The sequence below is a fragment of the Hippocampus bargibanti genome, linkage group LG04 (genome assembly GCF_051943395.1).
Source record: "Hippocampus bargibanti isolate YZ-2025 linkage group LG04, ASM5194339v1, whole genome shotgun sequence".
Taxonomy (NCBI): domain Eukaryota; kingdom Metazoa; phylum Chordata; class Actinopteri; order Syngnathiformes; family Syngnathidae; genus Hippocampus; species Hippocampus bargibanti.
Genome location: NC_142737.1, coordinates 26,859,948 through 26,875,549, shown reverse-complemented (window position 1 = coordinate 26,875,549; position 15,602 = coordinate 26,859,948). Strand labels below are relative to the sequence as shown.

General features: G+C 40.1%; 1 protein-coding gene across 5 annotated transcripts in view; it reads right to left on the bottom strand.

Annotated features, from left to right (window-relative positions):
• Nucleotides 1-100: 100 nt before the first annotated feature.
• Nucleotides 101-15,602, bottom strand: part of ppp3cca (protein phosphatase 3, catalytic subunit, gamma isozyme, a) — a 59,470-nt gene continuing 43,968 nt past the window's right edge. For 3 of the 5 annotated variants that reach the window (XM_088994958.1, XM_088994959.1, XM_088994955.1), the window contains exons 5-14: nt 15,377-15,522; nt 15,148-15,287; nt 14,842-14,919; nt 14,118-14,212; nt 13,904-14,029; nt 12,757-12,834; nt 11,672-11,756; nt 9,315-9,412; nt 6,069-6,095; nt 101-2,941 (exon numbers count right to left, since the gene is read on the bottom strand). In XM_088994958.1, the coding sequence (XP_088851084.1) occupies nt 2,781-2,941; nt 6,069-6,095; nt 9,315-9,412; nt 11,672-11,756; nt 12,757-12,834; nt 13,904-14,029; nt 14,118-14,212; nt 14,842-14,919; nt 15,148-15,287; nt 15,377-15,522 (1,034 nt within the window). In that variant the 3' untranslated portion in view covers nt 101-2,780. The remainder of the gene's footprint in view (nt 2,942-6,068; nt 6,096-9,314; nt 9,413-11,671; nt 11,757-12,756; nt 12,835-13,903; nt 14,030-14,117; nt 14,213-14,841; nt 14,920-15,147; nt 15,288-15,376; nt 15,523-15,602) is intronic. The other 2 variants (XM_088994956.1, XM_088994957.1) reach the window with 2 other exon arrangements.

Genomic DNA, 15,602 nt, shown 5'->3' with positions numbered 1-15,602 from the left:
AATAACAACTGAACATTATCTGGTATGATCATCACGAGTAATTTAGAACAATGCTGCAGGTGCGAAATGAGGTTTCACTCTAAGAACCAACAACACACAATGAAATAAAACAGGATTTAAATTTATTTGCTTTCAAGTGATACATCTACAGTATATAGAAGATTTCATGGCCTTGCATGATACGCACAGTACATTTTCACCAGTAGATTCTTTCTGAGCAGTTTTTCTTCATTTTTTACATTATATGATATGTAAAGTATAAGACCGAATGGGTCAGTATACTATGTGAGTAACCCAATAAAGCTTCACTTTTCAAAGTAACAAATATGATTAACTTTAAATTCAATACTTTAGGGTCTTTCTGAAAAGTTGTGCACATTAGAGCAAATACTTAACTTCAGCCGGTATACCATTGAGCGGCGAAGGAAATTTGGGATTGGTGTTCAAAACTTCCTTGCAGCAAGAAAGACTGTTTTGTGAACAATCAACCTGTTGGCAAACATCTGTGACCATTCACGACCTATTCACGATGTTCGCCGCTGAGTTGGACTTTAGGAACTCCTCCTCAAACACGCTGCATTGCTTGACTGTTTGCATTCTGTACACACACAGTACATATCCTCAGCAAACAAGTCATCAAATGAAATCAAAGGACTTTTTTTACATGAAGAGAGCATATTCTTTCATTGAAGCTTCACCCACCCATGACTCAAGTGGCAGATACCAAGCATTGGGTAGAGAACAGCACCAGTTGAAACGAGAGGAGGCGCTGGGTCACATACAGTATGAACATAGACAGTTTTGAGGGAAAAAATATTCCTAAAGTCTGTGGATTGATTGTTTTCCCTTTTATTTATTTTTTTAAGCAAACAAATATTGCACATATACGTGCCCCAACTCCTCCTCCAGTTATTTCTAGTAAAAGGTAAAAGCGAGTCTTAAAGGGTTCTTTGGGTGCCAATGAAGATTAAGTGAAAGTGATCAGTAAGTGAGAGCCAAGCTACAGTAAAACTTCAAAGACACCAAGAAATCACAGCGACTATTACGTGGCTCCCACCCTAGCTTGTAAAAAGGAACCTGCGACAGGCAAATCAACCAATAGTGGACTGCTAAGCTTTTGAGAGATGTGTGTGGTAGTGCTCCAAATATGAACATCCGTGTCTTACACGGGTGTCCAAGTCAAGGCCGGGGGGCCAAATCTGGCCCTCCACATCATTTCATTCGGCCCGCAAAAGCAAAGTGCCACAATGCTTGCAAAGTCAAAACCAAAATTTCAAATTGTTTCCTATGAACCACAATAACAGTCATTATTTTTTACTTCAAATTTGAAAACTAGTTGTTCATTAATTTTTTTGTGGGTTCTATTCGTAACACGTGGAGGGGATTAAATATTCAAATGGTTTCCCCAAATTCATAACGGCCCACCGTAACTACAATGTGGCCCACAACAAAAATGAGTTTGACCCCTTGGTCTATTGTGTCTCAATTTAACATATGAAAGTAATTTAAGAAGCCTTTTTTCCCCCTTTAGAGTAGTCACAAATTTTGGAAGGGCGGGGAGGGGGGGCGCACACACATACACCCACGCACACACACACACACACACACACACACGCACGGGCACACAGTCTGCATATTGTATAATTAACAATAGATGGAGACACTTGTACAGCTTGCGTAAAGCAACATAGAGACCTAAAACAGAGTTTAACCATAAAGCAGCAGTTTTGGCTGCTGTATTTCATTGAAACACAGAAATATTTCACTCAATAAAAGTCCAGAGTCAGTGAGTATGCCCAACAGCTCCTATGTTTCTTGGGCAACAATGTCCTCTTTTGTTTAAATTGACCCAATCCTTATGAGGAAAGATGGATGGATGGATTTTGAAAACGATTGGCCCTGATTCAGTTTCAGAATGATTCCATCCATAATGTGGCAGGACTGTGGTGCCGGAAATGGTGCCTTATGTCGTGCTGCACTATACATCCCCTAATTTGGTTTAGGTGGGAGCAAACGTCCTAGCTGCCATTATGTCAACTAACTAACACACATTAGGCCTACAGCACAAACAGAATTCTGTCTTAATTTTCAATCGGTTTCATTCACTAATGGTAATACAGTATACTGTAGTGTGGCTGAGAGAAAAAAAATACTCATTCATTTTTCTAAATCTTTGGGCTTCACCAAAGTTTTGTGAACATTTCGTAAGACATCATGTTTTTGCTCAAAGTATAAAATAGTAACCCCCAACCACGAGACGCAGTGTACCCCAGTTAATATCTTGACAAAAACTTCATCATGGAGACGATGGGGCGAAAGAATTCATTCTTCAACGTATCTATCGACACACACGTAAACAGCAAACAGATGAGAGGAGGGGCCGAATAAGGCTAAAGCTTCATCTTACCAAATTCAATGTATCATATAGATCTATCCTGCATAACTGCAACATGAATAAGCATGGACTTTAGTGTACAGCAAAAATGTCAACAATTGCAAAATATTTCCATTCAGTCGCCAGGAGCTATTCGACATCTAGTATATCCCTTGAATAAATAAGATTCCCCAAAGATTGTTTTTTTTTTTTCCACACCCACCAAAAAAGATTTTGCTAGCGATTTTGTCTCCTTTTGTATTTACCACCAATAACGACAGTTGGTTTCGGGGGAAGAGACTGACAAAGGGATGGATGGGACAGCAAAGCAAGGTGGAGTGGGATGGCGGGGAAGCGTGGGGGGGGGGGGGGGGCTGGGGGGACTTTTAGATGCAGCTTCTATGGCCTATCCGTTGGTGCCGTTCTTATTGGCTGCGCTGTTACTGATGGTGGTGCCGTCCGGCTGCTGGCCATCTTTGCGAGGAGGCATCCTTTCGTTTATCCTGTCCAGGCCACGTGCCTCCTCAAAATTACGAATCTTCCTTGTAGGAGAGAAGCCTTGGATGGCTGAAGGGTTTAAAAACAAAACCAAAATGAGTTACTTGAGTTGCTGCTGTCACAGTTGTGCACAATGCTTTTCTGCCATCAGAGTATTTTTTTCTTAAAGGACAACCAATGTCACTTTTTTGTTTTTTAACTGACACCAGAAAAACGTTTTATAGCATCTAAAATACACAAAACACTGAGTATGATATTTTTAGTCAAATGCAAAACACCAATAAAAATGACTTAAAGTGTCCAAAATCTGCAAAAAATTGAGCTGCGAATTGGGCATTTTCAGAAAGTCCCGCCTCCAGTTCGTGACGTCACGCCAACACGTCTTGCATTGCTGGAGAATCCAAACAATGGCTTCAGATTCGGGGAATATGCTTTCTTGTTACACATCCAGTTATGAATATGATTCAAATAGTTCTGAAGAGGAAAGCATACATGTTTGCAATCGATTAAAGAATTATATGTGCTATTTTGAGGCAACATTGGGGGAAAATCTCTCACCCCAAAAAAAAGAGGCACAAAATGGCGCCCTCAGTGGCCACCTCTGCTTCCACAGGCTGATAAATTCCTTATATGGAGCTTGGACGCCCTCTTCTGGCCTTCTGGCGGCTTTTGGGTGCAACACGATGTGCCCAGACCAAACAAGTACAGCAAAATACATTGACGTGATGGAAGGACCGCTACAATGCTTTTTTTTTTACGGTCAAAGGGCGGTTCTTTGGTGACGTTACGTATGGACTCGTCACCAACTCAAAAACAAGACTTCCTGAATATTCAGCGCGAGTTTTAAAATGTAAAATATAGCTATATGCGGTGGAATCTTTGTAAAATACGCTCTGTAGAAGTCATTTGAAGCCATTTTACAAATTATGGACACAACTTGTCCGGAGACGTCGGTTGTCCTTTAAATGACACCGTACAGTATCAGCTAAACCCAGCACAGTAAATACAACACATGCACAATAATTTGGACAAACTATGACATTTAAACACCTCGTGCTCGGTTGACTTACGTCGTGTTCCCGAAAAAGCCATGGAAACCAGCCAGAAAGAGTGAGCAAACGAAAAAACAACTGCTGTTTGACACATGATTGAGTCTTTCATCGTCAAGCAAGTTAAAATGACAACAAACACTGCAGAACATATTGAAAAACATGCAGTGTATCAAATATTTAACAGTTAGTTCTCTTGCACACTCAGATGTCTGCCACCTTGTGAGATGTCGCTAATCATTGTACCGATGCATGTGAACATATCTACAGCAGGTTTACTGTTTAAGCGGAACTGTTTTAGCCATGATGAATTTCTTTCTCACTTTCTTTTCTCCTGTTGGCTTGAAATATTGTTCCTGGGGGCTCAAACAAAACTAGTCACTCCATAAATTAAATAATCAATCAGTTTTCTCAACTATTGATCTCACAAAGACCCTATGGACAATTCTAAGCGTCCAACCTTGTGGGAAAAGTTTCTGAAAGTGTTAACTGTATCCCGGGAAACAAAGCGCGATCGTTTAATGAATTTGGAGTGGAAAAAAAAATCTCACTTAAAATCCATCTGGCTAATTTGGATCAAAAACACTGTAACCACTGCCCCCCCCAAAAAAAAAATAAAAATAAAAATACAATAAAAAACAAATATGAAATGAAGCTAACTCAGTTAGCCTGTGAAACTGATTGCATTCCTGCAGTCAAGCTTCAGCAAAGTACCATATTTTTCAGTGTATAAGCACTCCAGACTATAAAGCGCACATTCAATGAATGACATGTTTAAAATCTTCATTGTTTTCCATATAAAAGGCGCTACAGTAGAGGCTGAGGTTACTTGTTATATATCCCAGCATGGACTGTGCATTACATCTTCTAAAGGGGGAAATGGAGTCGGCCTTTTGGCTTTTGGGTGCGCCTTATACACCGGAAAATACAGTACCGCAATTTCCGGTATATGAAGCACACCCAAACAATTGATTTTCTTCTGAAGATTACGCTACGCCTTCCACGCTGGTGCGCCTTACATGTAAAGTAATATTGAGCCACAACAGGTCTCGCACCTACACCGACTCCATTTCCCCCTGTAGAAGACAAAGACTCTACTGTAGTGCCTTATAATGTGGTGTGCCTTATATTTGGAAAACGTATATATTACTCTATTATATTTGGAAAACATTTTTTAATTACAGTAAAGTCTCGTTATATCGATATTCAAGGGAGTCCGAAAAAATATCGATATAACCGGGACTATCGATATATCCGACCCTGTTTGCATGTAATTTTCTCAGTGCGTGCATAGAAATAGTATCGATATAACCGGGACTATGGATATATCCGATATCGATATAACGAGACTTTACTGTAATTGAAATTGCGCCTTATAGTCCGCCTTATATATGGAGTGTTTGAAAATACACCATTGATTGGGGGTGTACCTTATACGTACTCCGCTGCGCCTTTTACACGGGAAAATACGGTAATTGTAATGCATTTGTTTGCAAATCACCTGAATTAATATCCCTGTGTTTTTTTCCGTCATGTGCATTAGTGTGTTTGACCTTGCAGGAATGGAGCTTATTAGCCTACAAACCAAACAGGAGGGGCAGTCAATTCAGCAACATCCACAAAGTGTAACAGGATTAGTTGCTGAAAATATCCCAGGAAGGGATGTCCCAGGTCTTAGCAAGGTCTTAACAGGCTTTTTCTCTGTGTGGGGAGCCACTGGAGGCAAGAAACCCTCCCGCATGACCACACAAACGTATCTTTCTAACTGCAACCACTATAACGTATCACACAACTTTATACTGTAACAATAGTGTGCAGATCTGAACCATTTCAAGGACAGTGGTCGGTCGAGCACATTCTCACTTTACAGGGTGCGTGAAATCATTTTACATTTGTTCTGCTCATTACATTCACTTTTGCCCAATGAGTGTGCATTTCTTGAAAAACAAATCTTTTGCAGTGGCAACAGTGCAACTACTGTCCGTCGAAGCGTCATATCAGAAAAGCAGAAGCTAACAGACACTGATAATGCAAGAGAAGCCAATTTAAAGATTACAGTCAACACTGCATTAGTAGATACAACTGTGAATGTGAATAACAATAAAGAGAACACAAAAGTGAGAACGGAACCCAAAAGCCATGCGTACCTTTTGCTTTAGCTGCCTCAATAGTAGCTATGTTAGAATGGAGTTGGGGCAGGACGGGGGAGAAGGAAAAAAAGGGGAGACGTTACAATGCAGCAAATAACAGCCAGCAAATACAGTCATTCAAGTTAAACCCTGATGTCATTAACAGTCGTCAAGTTCGTCAACCACAATGTCACCAATCATGGTATGGCCTCTTACTATTAGAAAAAAATATGCAAGATATAAAATGGCTAGGATCAAGAAAAGAGTCTGCAGCCAGCGTTAAAGGCTCTTTAGAAAGGATTTAGAAATAGAGAGCAGGGGCGTTTGGCTGAGCACTAAGGGTCTTATTTACTAAGATCTCCAACAGCCACTAAATTGCATGTTTGCCAACTCTTAACGCAATTGTGTGCACTGTTGGGGGCAAATGTAAAAGTGCTGGGGTTGGCCGGATTTTTCAAGAGGGGATTGCTCCAGCTACACCCTCTGAGGGTTTTCACCAGGGAAAAAAAATGGGAAAGCAACATGAAGTGTAATATGAAGATGAAAATAATGCTAGTCAAAAGCATAAGATGAGAAAAACAATTGCTCCAATAACTTGACGGAAGCCAATAAATGGCATTAAACGTGTTGTGTTTCATTTCACTGTCCCTGGCTGTATGCCAATAGGATGTGCCAGACAATCTTGAGCAGATTGTGATGAAAACATTGAGCTCTATCACGAGTGAAATGCTAAGGCACCTTTTGACTGAAACTCGGACAACGCTGACACTCCAAAATTGCCTTTCTCATCTACTGTCTACATTTTTCCTTCTGGCAGTTAAGAAAATGTTTTGTTTTTCCCTCCCTCTCACCACCAGGCATAACATTTAGCACCTGTACGTAAAGACGCAAAAGCAGGATTGTAATTTTTACAAGTTGAATAAATCACATTGTGTGTGCTACATCGATCTTCGTTGCATTGACTCCTCCCAGAATGCGGAAAATGAAATGCAGAGCAATACTGAAACAAATGGGCGGACGCGATTTTGGCTGAACCCAGTTCGCATCATAGATCAACTTCCACATCTGTTAGCGTGGGCCATTGATTGCATGCACAAACATTGACATATCCAAGCCAAAGAGGGAGATTTGGAAATGTACAACAATGATGAGGCATTATGACACATCTGTGCGGCACAGTCTCACAGGACACACACAGAACTACGCCACACATGCTGTCATGTATTTGTTTAGACGCACAAACATAATCTTCATTCTCTCAATGGCAAAATGGCAATTTTCTAAATTTTTTAAAACAATTCTAAACTGGTGACAATTCACAAAACAATTCTGTTCAACTGTTACAAAAACAGTGTGTTAAAAAGTGAAGTTAAAGGACAACGACGTCACTTTTTTGTTTCTTAACTGACATCAGAAAAACGTTTTATAGCATCTAAAATACCCAAAACACGCAGTATGATATTTTTATTCAAATGCAAAACATCAATAAAAATGACAAAGTGTTCAAAATCTGCAAAAAATTGAGCTGCGAATTCGGCATTTTCAGAAAGTCACGCCAAGACGTCTTGCATTGCTGGAGGATAAAAACAATGGCTTCAGATTCGAAGAATATGCTTTCTTGTTACACATCCAGTTATGAATATGATTCAAATAGTTCTGAAGAGGAAAGCATACAAGTTTGCAATCGATTAAAGAATTATTTTCCGAGTCATTTTGAGGCAAACGGGCGGGGGGGAATGTCGCACCCAAAGATGGCGACCAGCTCCCGTGAGGAATGAATCAGCCTGTTTCCACAGGCTGATGAATTCCTTCCAATGAGCTTGGACGCCCTCTTCTGGCGGCTTTTGGGTGCAACACCAAGGTTTTCAGACAAACAGTACAGCAAAATACATTGACGTGATGAAGGACTGCTACAATGTGTCTTTTTTTCGGTCAGGGGGGGTCCTTTCATGACGTAACGTGAGGACTCGTCACCAACTCAAAAACAAGACTTCCTGAATATTCAGCGCAAGTCTTAAAATGTAAAATATAGCTATATTTGGTGGAATCTTTGTAAAATACGCTCAGTAGAAGTCATTTGAAGCCATTTTACAAATTATGGACACAACTTGTCCAGAGACGTCGGTTGTCCTTTAAGTGAATATTCTATTTAAATTCTCAATTTCAAATTCTATTTTGGAATGCATGTTTCAAATGAACACATGCTTGTTTGTGATAGCTCAAAATTAAAAAAGAAAAAATGGCTCGCTGAAATTTATTGAAATTGTTGTTACATGTAAAGTAAGTCCGCCAAGGTTGCACCCCCTACATTTTTAAGACACCGAATCTGGCCCTCCTTGCAAAACGTTTGAACACCCCTATTTTATATCAATTTAGAATACCCAAAAGAACAAATAAACATGCTGGTACAAATCAATGGAGGCGAACAACGTGAGGGGGATCCAGATTCTTGGCAGTGGGCTGTGGTCTGGCTGCCATTTGTCTGATATGTTCATCCTTTCGGGGACATCGCTTACATCATGTTATCAGTTACAGGTTATCATTATTGGTGCGTGAAATTGTTAATGTTTTCTTTTAATTTGCCTTTTATGTTAAGTATTAGATGCTTGATATGCCCTCTAGTAAGCTTGGTGAGATTGTCAGGGACAAAAAATTTACTATCAAGGGCCTACAAATTTGACGCTGACTTGCAGCTCGGAAAGCGGAGGGAAAATGAACAATGACATTCTCCCAAAAGGTCATAACACGTGGTTCCCCTTCTGATGACTCCGGAACTTCTGTACGTCTCCAGCGTGGCACCCAACATTTTCGGAGGCCAGTCACTGACCTTTAGATCAAAGGGTCGGCAGCCTTTTCTCAGCAATAGGCTGACAAGTTGGCCTTGACAATGCGGGGGTGCCTCTTGTGATGAGCATTCTGGCATTGATCCAAAGCCCTTTTAAAGTTACTGGCATAAGACCAAAGCTATGATAACTTCATTCATGATCTGTATCCCACTTGTCACCCTCCATGTGGGATTTGAAACCATAAATATGTTTTTTTTTATAAGTCAGTTATTCATTTCCCACTATCTACAATGACCATATTCTACAGTCAGTCCAAATAAACCCGCCTACTCGACCAATCATTCTGGAGGCAGAAAGTTTTGATCTCAAACAAAAATACATGCTTGGTGACACAAAGGTGAGGGAATGTTCGTGGGAATTTATGGTCAGTCAAAATGCACAAAGCTCTGAGGAAGGCAGAGGATAAAAGATTACTTACCGGTCTGTAATGTCTGCTTTCCACCGGACAGTACTCCCATGGGAAGAGTACCGGTTGGGGTAAGACCTTTGAGAGTTAATACGCTCTCACTCTCCTCCCTGGACCACAACACAAGCAAAGCACACAGGCGCAAATACGTCACATTGTGGCAACAGGGGGGGGGGGGGGGGACTTGTTTTGTTGTTGTTTTGTAATGGTTTCATTGTTGTTATCTGTCCTTCCATCCATGACTGAAAGCCTTAAGGCAGAGGAGTCAAACATTTTGTTGCTGTGGGTCACATTGTAGTTATGGTTTCCTCTCTCGCGCTGTTATGAATTTGGGGAAACCATCTCCATTATTACGTACAGGACGCACCACAAATTAAGGAATAATTGGTTTTCAAATCTGAAGTCAAGAATAATGACTGTTATTGTGGTTTACGTATGACAATTTGAAATTTTGGTTCAGACTTGGCAAGCACCATGATGCTTGACACTCTTGATTTGGTTTTGCGGGCCGAATAAATTGATGTGGTGGACTATATTTGGCCCGCGGGCCTTGACTTTGACACCCATGCCTTAAGCGCTCAAATGTTGTCACTGTCGCTACCCAACATACATTGATGCCAGGGGTCACCAAACTACGGCCCGCGGGCGGTGTCCGGCCCGTCAGCACATTTGGCCCGGCCCCCTGAACAATACCAGAGATGCTATCAGATTTTTTTTCCTATTTGGGAGTCCGGTGGTATATTCAGGTGCGCTCAGTTAGGCGCTCTATTTGGTCCCAGACCCGTTTTCTCTTGTAAACCTTCCTGTTAAAGAGTGAACGGAAAAATGGTGAAAAGGTTAGGGAAGAGAAAAATTGATTCAGAATGCAGGGTATTTAACCTGCAGTGGACAAACGATTATTTTTATGTTCAATGCAAAGAAAAGGCTGTTTGTCTCATCTGTCAAGAGGCGGTGGCGGTATTCAAAGAATACAATCTTTGCAGACACTATGAATCCCGTCACAAAGACAAGCACGATAGCTTGCAAAACCAAATATGAGCAGACAAACTCTCAAAGCGAAAAGTGGACTACTATCTCAGCAGAATACATTTGTACGCCAAGCTCAGCTGAAGAAGGCATCCGTTCGGGCCAGCTTTCGGGTTGCTGAGCTGATAGCAAGCAGCGGTAAGCCTTTCACGGACGGAGAGTTTGTTAAGAAATGTGTGGATGCTGTCGCGGAGGAGTTGCATCTAGAGAAGATGCATATAATGCCGTAGGTCTGTTGGCGAGTACAATCACCAGACGCGGTGAAGAAATCGGGATGAATGTATATGCCCAGCTGCAGCCAAAGACGAAAGAATTAGACTTTTTTCATTAGCACTGGATGAGAGCACGGACGTGCAAGACAGAGCGCGGCTGGTCATTTTTGCATCAGTGCTTGAGACTGTCCGTAACTAGAATGGAACCTGATATTCAACTTCTCACCAGCCAGATGCAGAACCACAGTTCACACTGATGAACATACATAGGTAAACTCACTTTTCTGACCTGAATGAGTCATTCTGAGCATAAACAAATAGAATCATAATAAAATCTACTGGGATAAAATCCATCTTTACAGCCATACTGGTAGTGAAATGTATTGTGCTGTGTAGGTGCTGTATCACTTAGTTCACTTTCTCATATATATATATACTTTGTGGTTTTCACAGGGAAGTTGATAAGAGCTGCAAACAGCGGTGTCTACAAGCCTACTGGAACCTACAAAAGGATTATGAGGAAGGAACACAAGAAATTTAAGACACTGCTCATATGTGTCAGAGAGATTCTGCTCTGACAACTGAGCTGAACTTTTATCTGTTAAGATTGTGCATGGCACAACAGAAAGTTAATGTTCCATGGCTTTTTTCTACGAAGAACACAGAGAGAGTTATTTAGTTATTATTTATTTCATAAATAGTGTTATTTATTTCCTGTTTTTCTATGAAGAACCCAGTGAGTTATTTAGTTATTTATTTCATAAATAGTGTTAATTATTTCCAGATTTTTTCTGTGAAGAACTCGGAGAGGGTTATTTAGTTATTATTTATTTCATTAATAGTGTTATTATTTGTTTCCTGACTTTTTTTCTGTAAAGAACCTGGAAAGGGTTATTTGGTTATGTGTGGCTTTCTGGAAAACAATTGTTTAAGCTCCCCTACGATCGTCACACTTTTTCTGTTACAAACTGACACTGGCCCCCCATAACAGAAGGGGAAAGTTATGTGGCCCTCACAGGAAAAAGTTTGGGGACCCCTGATTTATTTATAAAGAAAGTTACACCCAAGCTGACGCATAACAAAGCAGCAGTTCTTCAGGGAGCAGTCAGAGAGGAGATCAATGCTTCATACCTGAGGACTGAGAAGACACGGGCCATTTTCCCAACTGCACGAATCTTGTTCCGGATTACCTCTTTACGCATTGCTGTGGTGCCACCTGGATGACACAGCATATCACTGAGAAAACAACAATTTTCTTCAAGAATTGAAATTCGTGATTTATTGCCGACACGGACAGGTTTCTTGCTTGCAGATTAAGAAAGATACCTTTGTGTGTGCATGCTTGCAAATGGCCAATTGTTTTGAATAGCCCTGTATGCATTTGAGCATGGGATTAGGCTCAGGAAAATCTACTAGCAAAATTGTATCATGTTTAAAGTTTCATTTGATTTGGGCATGTCTCGACCTTTGGGTGCATATTCCGTGCCCCGAAATGCCTGTGTGCAAAGACCACCTTTTTTTTTTTTTTTTTTTTTTTTTTTTTTTTTTTTTTTGGGGGGTCTTTTGAAGTCCACAGTTATGTCAAGGGGGGGGGGGGGGTGAACAGATGGAAGAAGGCTAGACTTGGTCACTCAGTGGGAATAAACAATTTGGGAACAAAGTGTTGTAGAATATCAAAAACGGTTTGGGAACGGGCGTCGCGCCCAGGCAGACATTTGTCATGTGAAAAGTCCCCATTACAGTAAGGTCGGACCAGGACCATGCTATGCAAATATCATGTTTTTCTTGTATTTTGCAAATATAAACGAGAGAAATCCGACTGGAGGAAAAGAAACTCTTGTGATCACGGGGCAACTATCGTTGTTCGCCCTCAGAGTTTCTCTTCCACCGTTAAAAAGACAATCGTCCCTGTGTGTCGTGTTATTTGTTTAACTTTGTTCGAGAAAAATTCGACAGGTGGTGACTTTTTTGGGGCACATCATTTTCTGCAACCATTTCTTTTTGAAAGAATGAGGTATGGTAATGACAGAATTCTAAATACATTTATCATGAAATTTCAAATTTGATATTAATGGATTCACTGACGATGGTAAGGACGGCAACAGCAATGGCTAAGTATTTGATAAAGGTGGCAGCTGCCACCACTGTAAAACCGGGTGTATGAATGTTGAGTTTTAGAGGGCGGACATTTTATAAGATAATAACTGCACCCTTACCTTCATATAGATCATCTCCCTCTGACATGAGCTCATCATCAGAGCAAATGTTGAGCACATTCACCAACATCTCTGTCACTATAGATGAAAGAAATTTACAGAAAAACTGAAAATTGGGAAAAATTGAGGCAACCATAATAAGGTACAAATTATTAGTATTCAAGACAATACACTGACAAACTTTCTGGGATAAGGAATACTGTATGGTAAATAAACCTTGACACAAACAGTGATGCACCCGCATATGTTCGATTTGGTAAACCAGTGGATTCCCAGAATGGCTGTTTTTTTCCCCCAATATTAAAGATTTTTTTTTTGTTCAAGATTTTATCTTTCATTTGGTCATTGGGTGGTTTTGGTGGAGACATATCCTCAAGAATGTGTTTAGATAAAAAAAAAAAACTTCAGTAGTTGTCAAAGTTAATTTAGCACATACTTGGTGTCTGTTTTTTTGGGGGGAGGAGGACCACTATTATTTTCAAAGTACTGCCAACCAAAACACGTAAACAAAAGTTAAATGTGTTTTGAAAATAAAGTGATACAAAAATGTTGTGTTTACCCATTTACATACATATTTACATATCCTGACAAAAACGCACGCAATCTCACATTGACATAAAAAAAACAGTTATACTCATTACTTTGCATGTAGTAAACATTTGACTACCAGTAGTTTTGCAGGTATTGTGATTTCATCAGTCGTGGTTAAAACCCACTCACAGTCTGTCTTGACTGCTGAACGTGACAGAAATTATATGGGCCTTAAATAATGTGCAAAATTGGGCACCAATCTGCTGTCTCTAGTTTTCACGACAGAACTTTACGCTCCCCTGCAGAACTTTGTGCAGTTGCTGTCTACTCCAAAATTGCTTGAGCCATCAGTGTATTTTTTGCAACTCAGTCAAACACTTGACTAACACTTTCTGTTGCACCCCTTTAAACTATTTCTTTTCTTTTTTGCCGATGTGTTCCACTGTGAAGTTCCCCGAGCCGGGAACGACAAAAACATTTTACATTAATGCGCCACTTGCCCAGTCGTTGGACAAATGTTGCATGTAGTATATGGTAATCTCTGCCACTATATCATTTCATTGGAACAATTAGAGTGAATTAACTAAATGCCACCATTTTTATTTTTCCAACATACCTTTTTCTCCAACAAATGGCAAAGACCATGTGAAGACATCCATAAAGTTGGGTAACCAGTACGGGTGGGGGGAGCAGTTGAACTGTCGAATATTCATCACGTTGTTCTCATATTTTAATACAGCAGCTACAGCACAAAGAAGATTAAATCTGAAGATTATGATCTGAAGGTGAGTGAGAATACTAACTGCCAAATCAAAGAAACTGAGACAAACCTTTGTTGTTGTACACATCGAGATAATTTGGAGCTGAAAAGATTGTAATTAAGGAAGGGAAGCCCGTGGTCTGACTTTTTCGGTACATCCGATATCTATTGGGACACAAAACAAAAGCACTCAGGCATCTTGCATATTAGGGCTGCAGTTATGAAATATTTTGGTATTCAGAAATTTGATTGAAAATTCAAATTGAACAAACAGGTACAGTATTTAGATTTAGAGACACCAGAAACCCAGGTGCAATGTTGCTGGCTAAAACCCACTTTGTCTGGTTTGTTACAGAGTGAGCAGTCAGAATGGTAACTGTGTTAAAAGTGTGAAGTGTCATTTTGGTCTATTAACTTGAGCACTGCTATTATTGCACAATACAGCGTCAGCATAATTTGGTGATTTAATTTAGCGCTAGTAATGAGCAGTTAAATATTATTTCAGGACCACACTGTATTATTCTCATCTGAAGCAACAGTTTGTGACAGCGATAAGCGACCCCCCCAAGTCTGGAAAATTAATATTGTCAGCCATTACCCTGTGAAACATTGCTGTGAACATTTTCCATAATAAAAAAACAATAATCGTGTGAACAAGTAGTGATGTGGCTACTTCCTGATGGTGTACACTTAAATAAACAGATACTCGAATCAGAAAAAAATGCCTTTCCCATTTTATTGAACTGAAGACTTGTTGCACATTATGGCGAATAGAAAGCAGAAAAACTACTTACCCTGCATCTTGGGCTTCATGGGCTCTTATTACTGATAGCAAGTTATTATTTACCAAAAAGTCACAGACTGCGGAGTAACTGCAAAGGAAGAAACAAGGACACGTTGACTTGACTTTTTGTGACAAATGAAAGATATGTGAAATGCAACTCAGTTAGGTACACATTGTTTAGTCACTGACAACAGAAAAGCAAGATTTCTGGATTTTTTTTAAATATTACTTTACCGATTACTTGCTGCTGTATAGAACAATATAGACATTCATTGGTATTAGGAGGACTAACTGACAAGGGGGTTTAATTTAATACCTGAAAAAGTAGGAGCAGCCTCGAACAGAATTGTGGTTAAAATGTTCAGTTGTCTTTTCACTCCCATAGTCTTCACCAGGGTCAGCCCAAATCAGGTCGCACATTGGGCCAAACGCTGGCGGCTCTTTAAATCTATCTAACTGTAAGAAATGACAGGTTAACACGCATTATATGTTTTGCTTTGATGACAGTGTGAGACCAATGTGTTCTTTCGCAGTATGACACTTACTTTCCTTATGTCGTCAAGGCAGTTAATTTCTGGTGAGAGTCCACCATGTACACACAAAAACTGTTGGTTAAGCAGGGCAGCAAGGGGCAGGCAATCAAAGGCCTCCATACAGGCATCATAGACCCTTTCTGAGTACTTAATTTTACCTGGAACAAATATGATACAACAAAATGATATGGTTAAATAATTTCACAGAAAGTTTGCATGTTGTAACATGTTCAACATT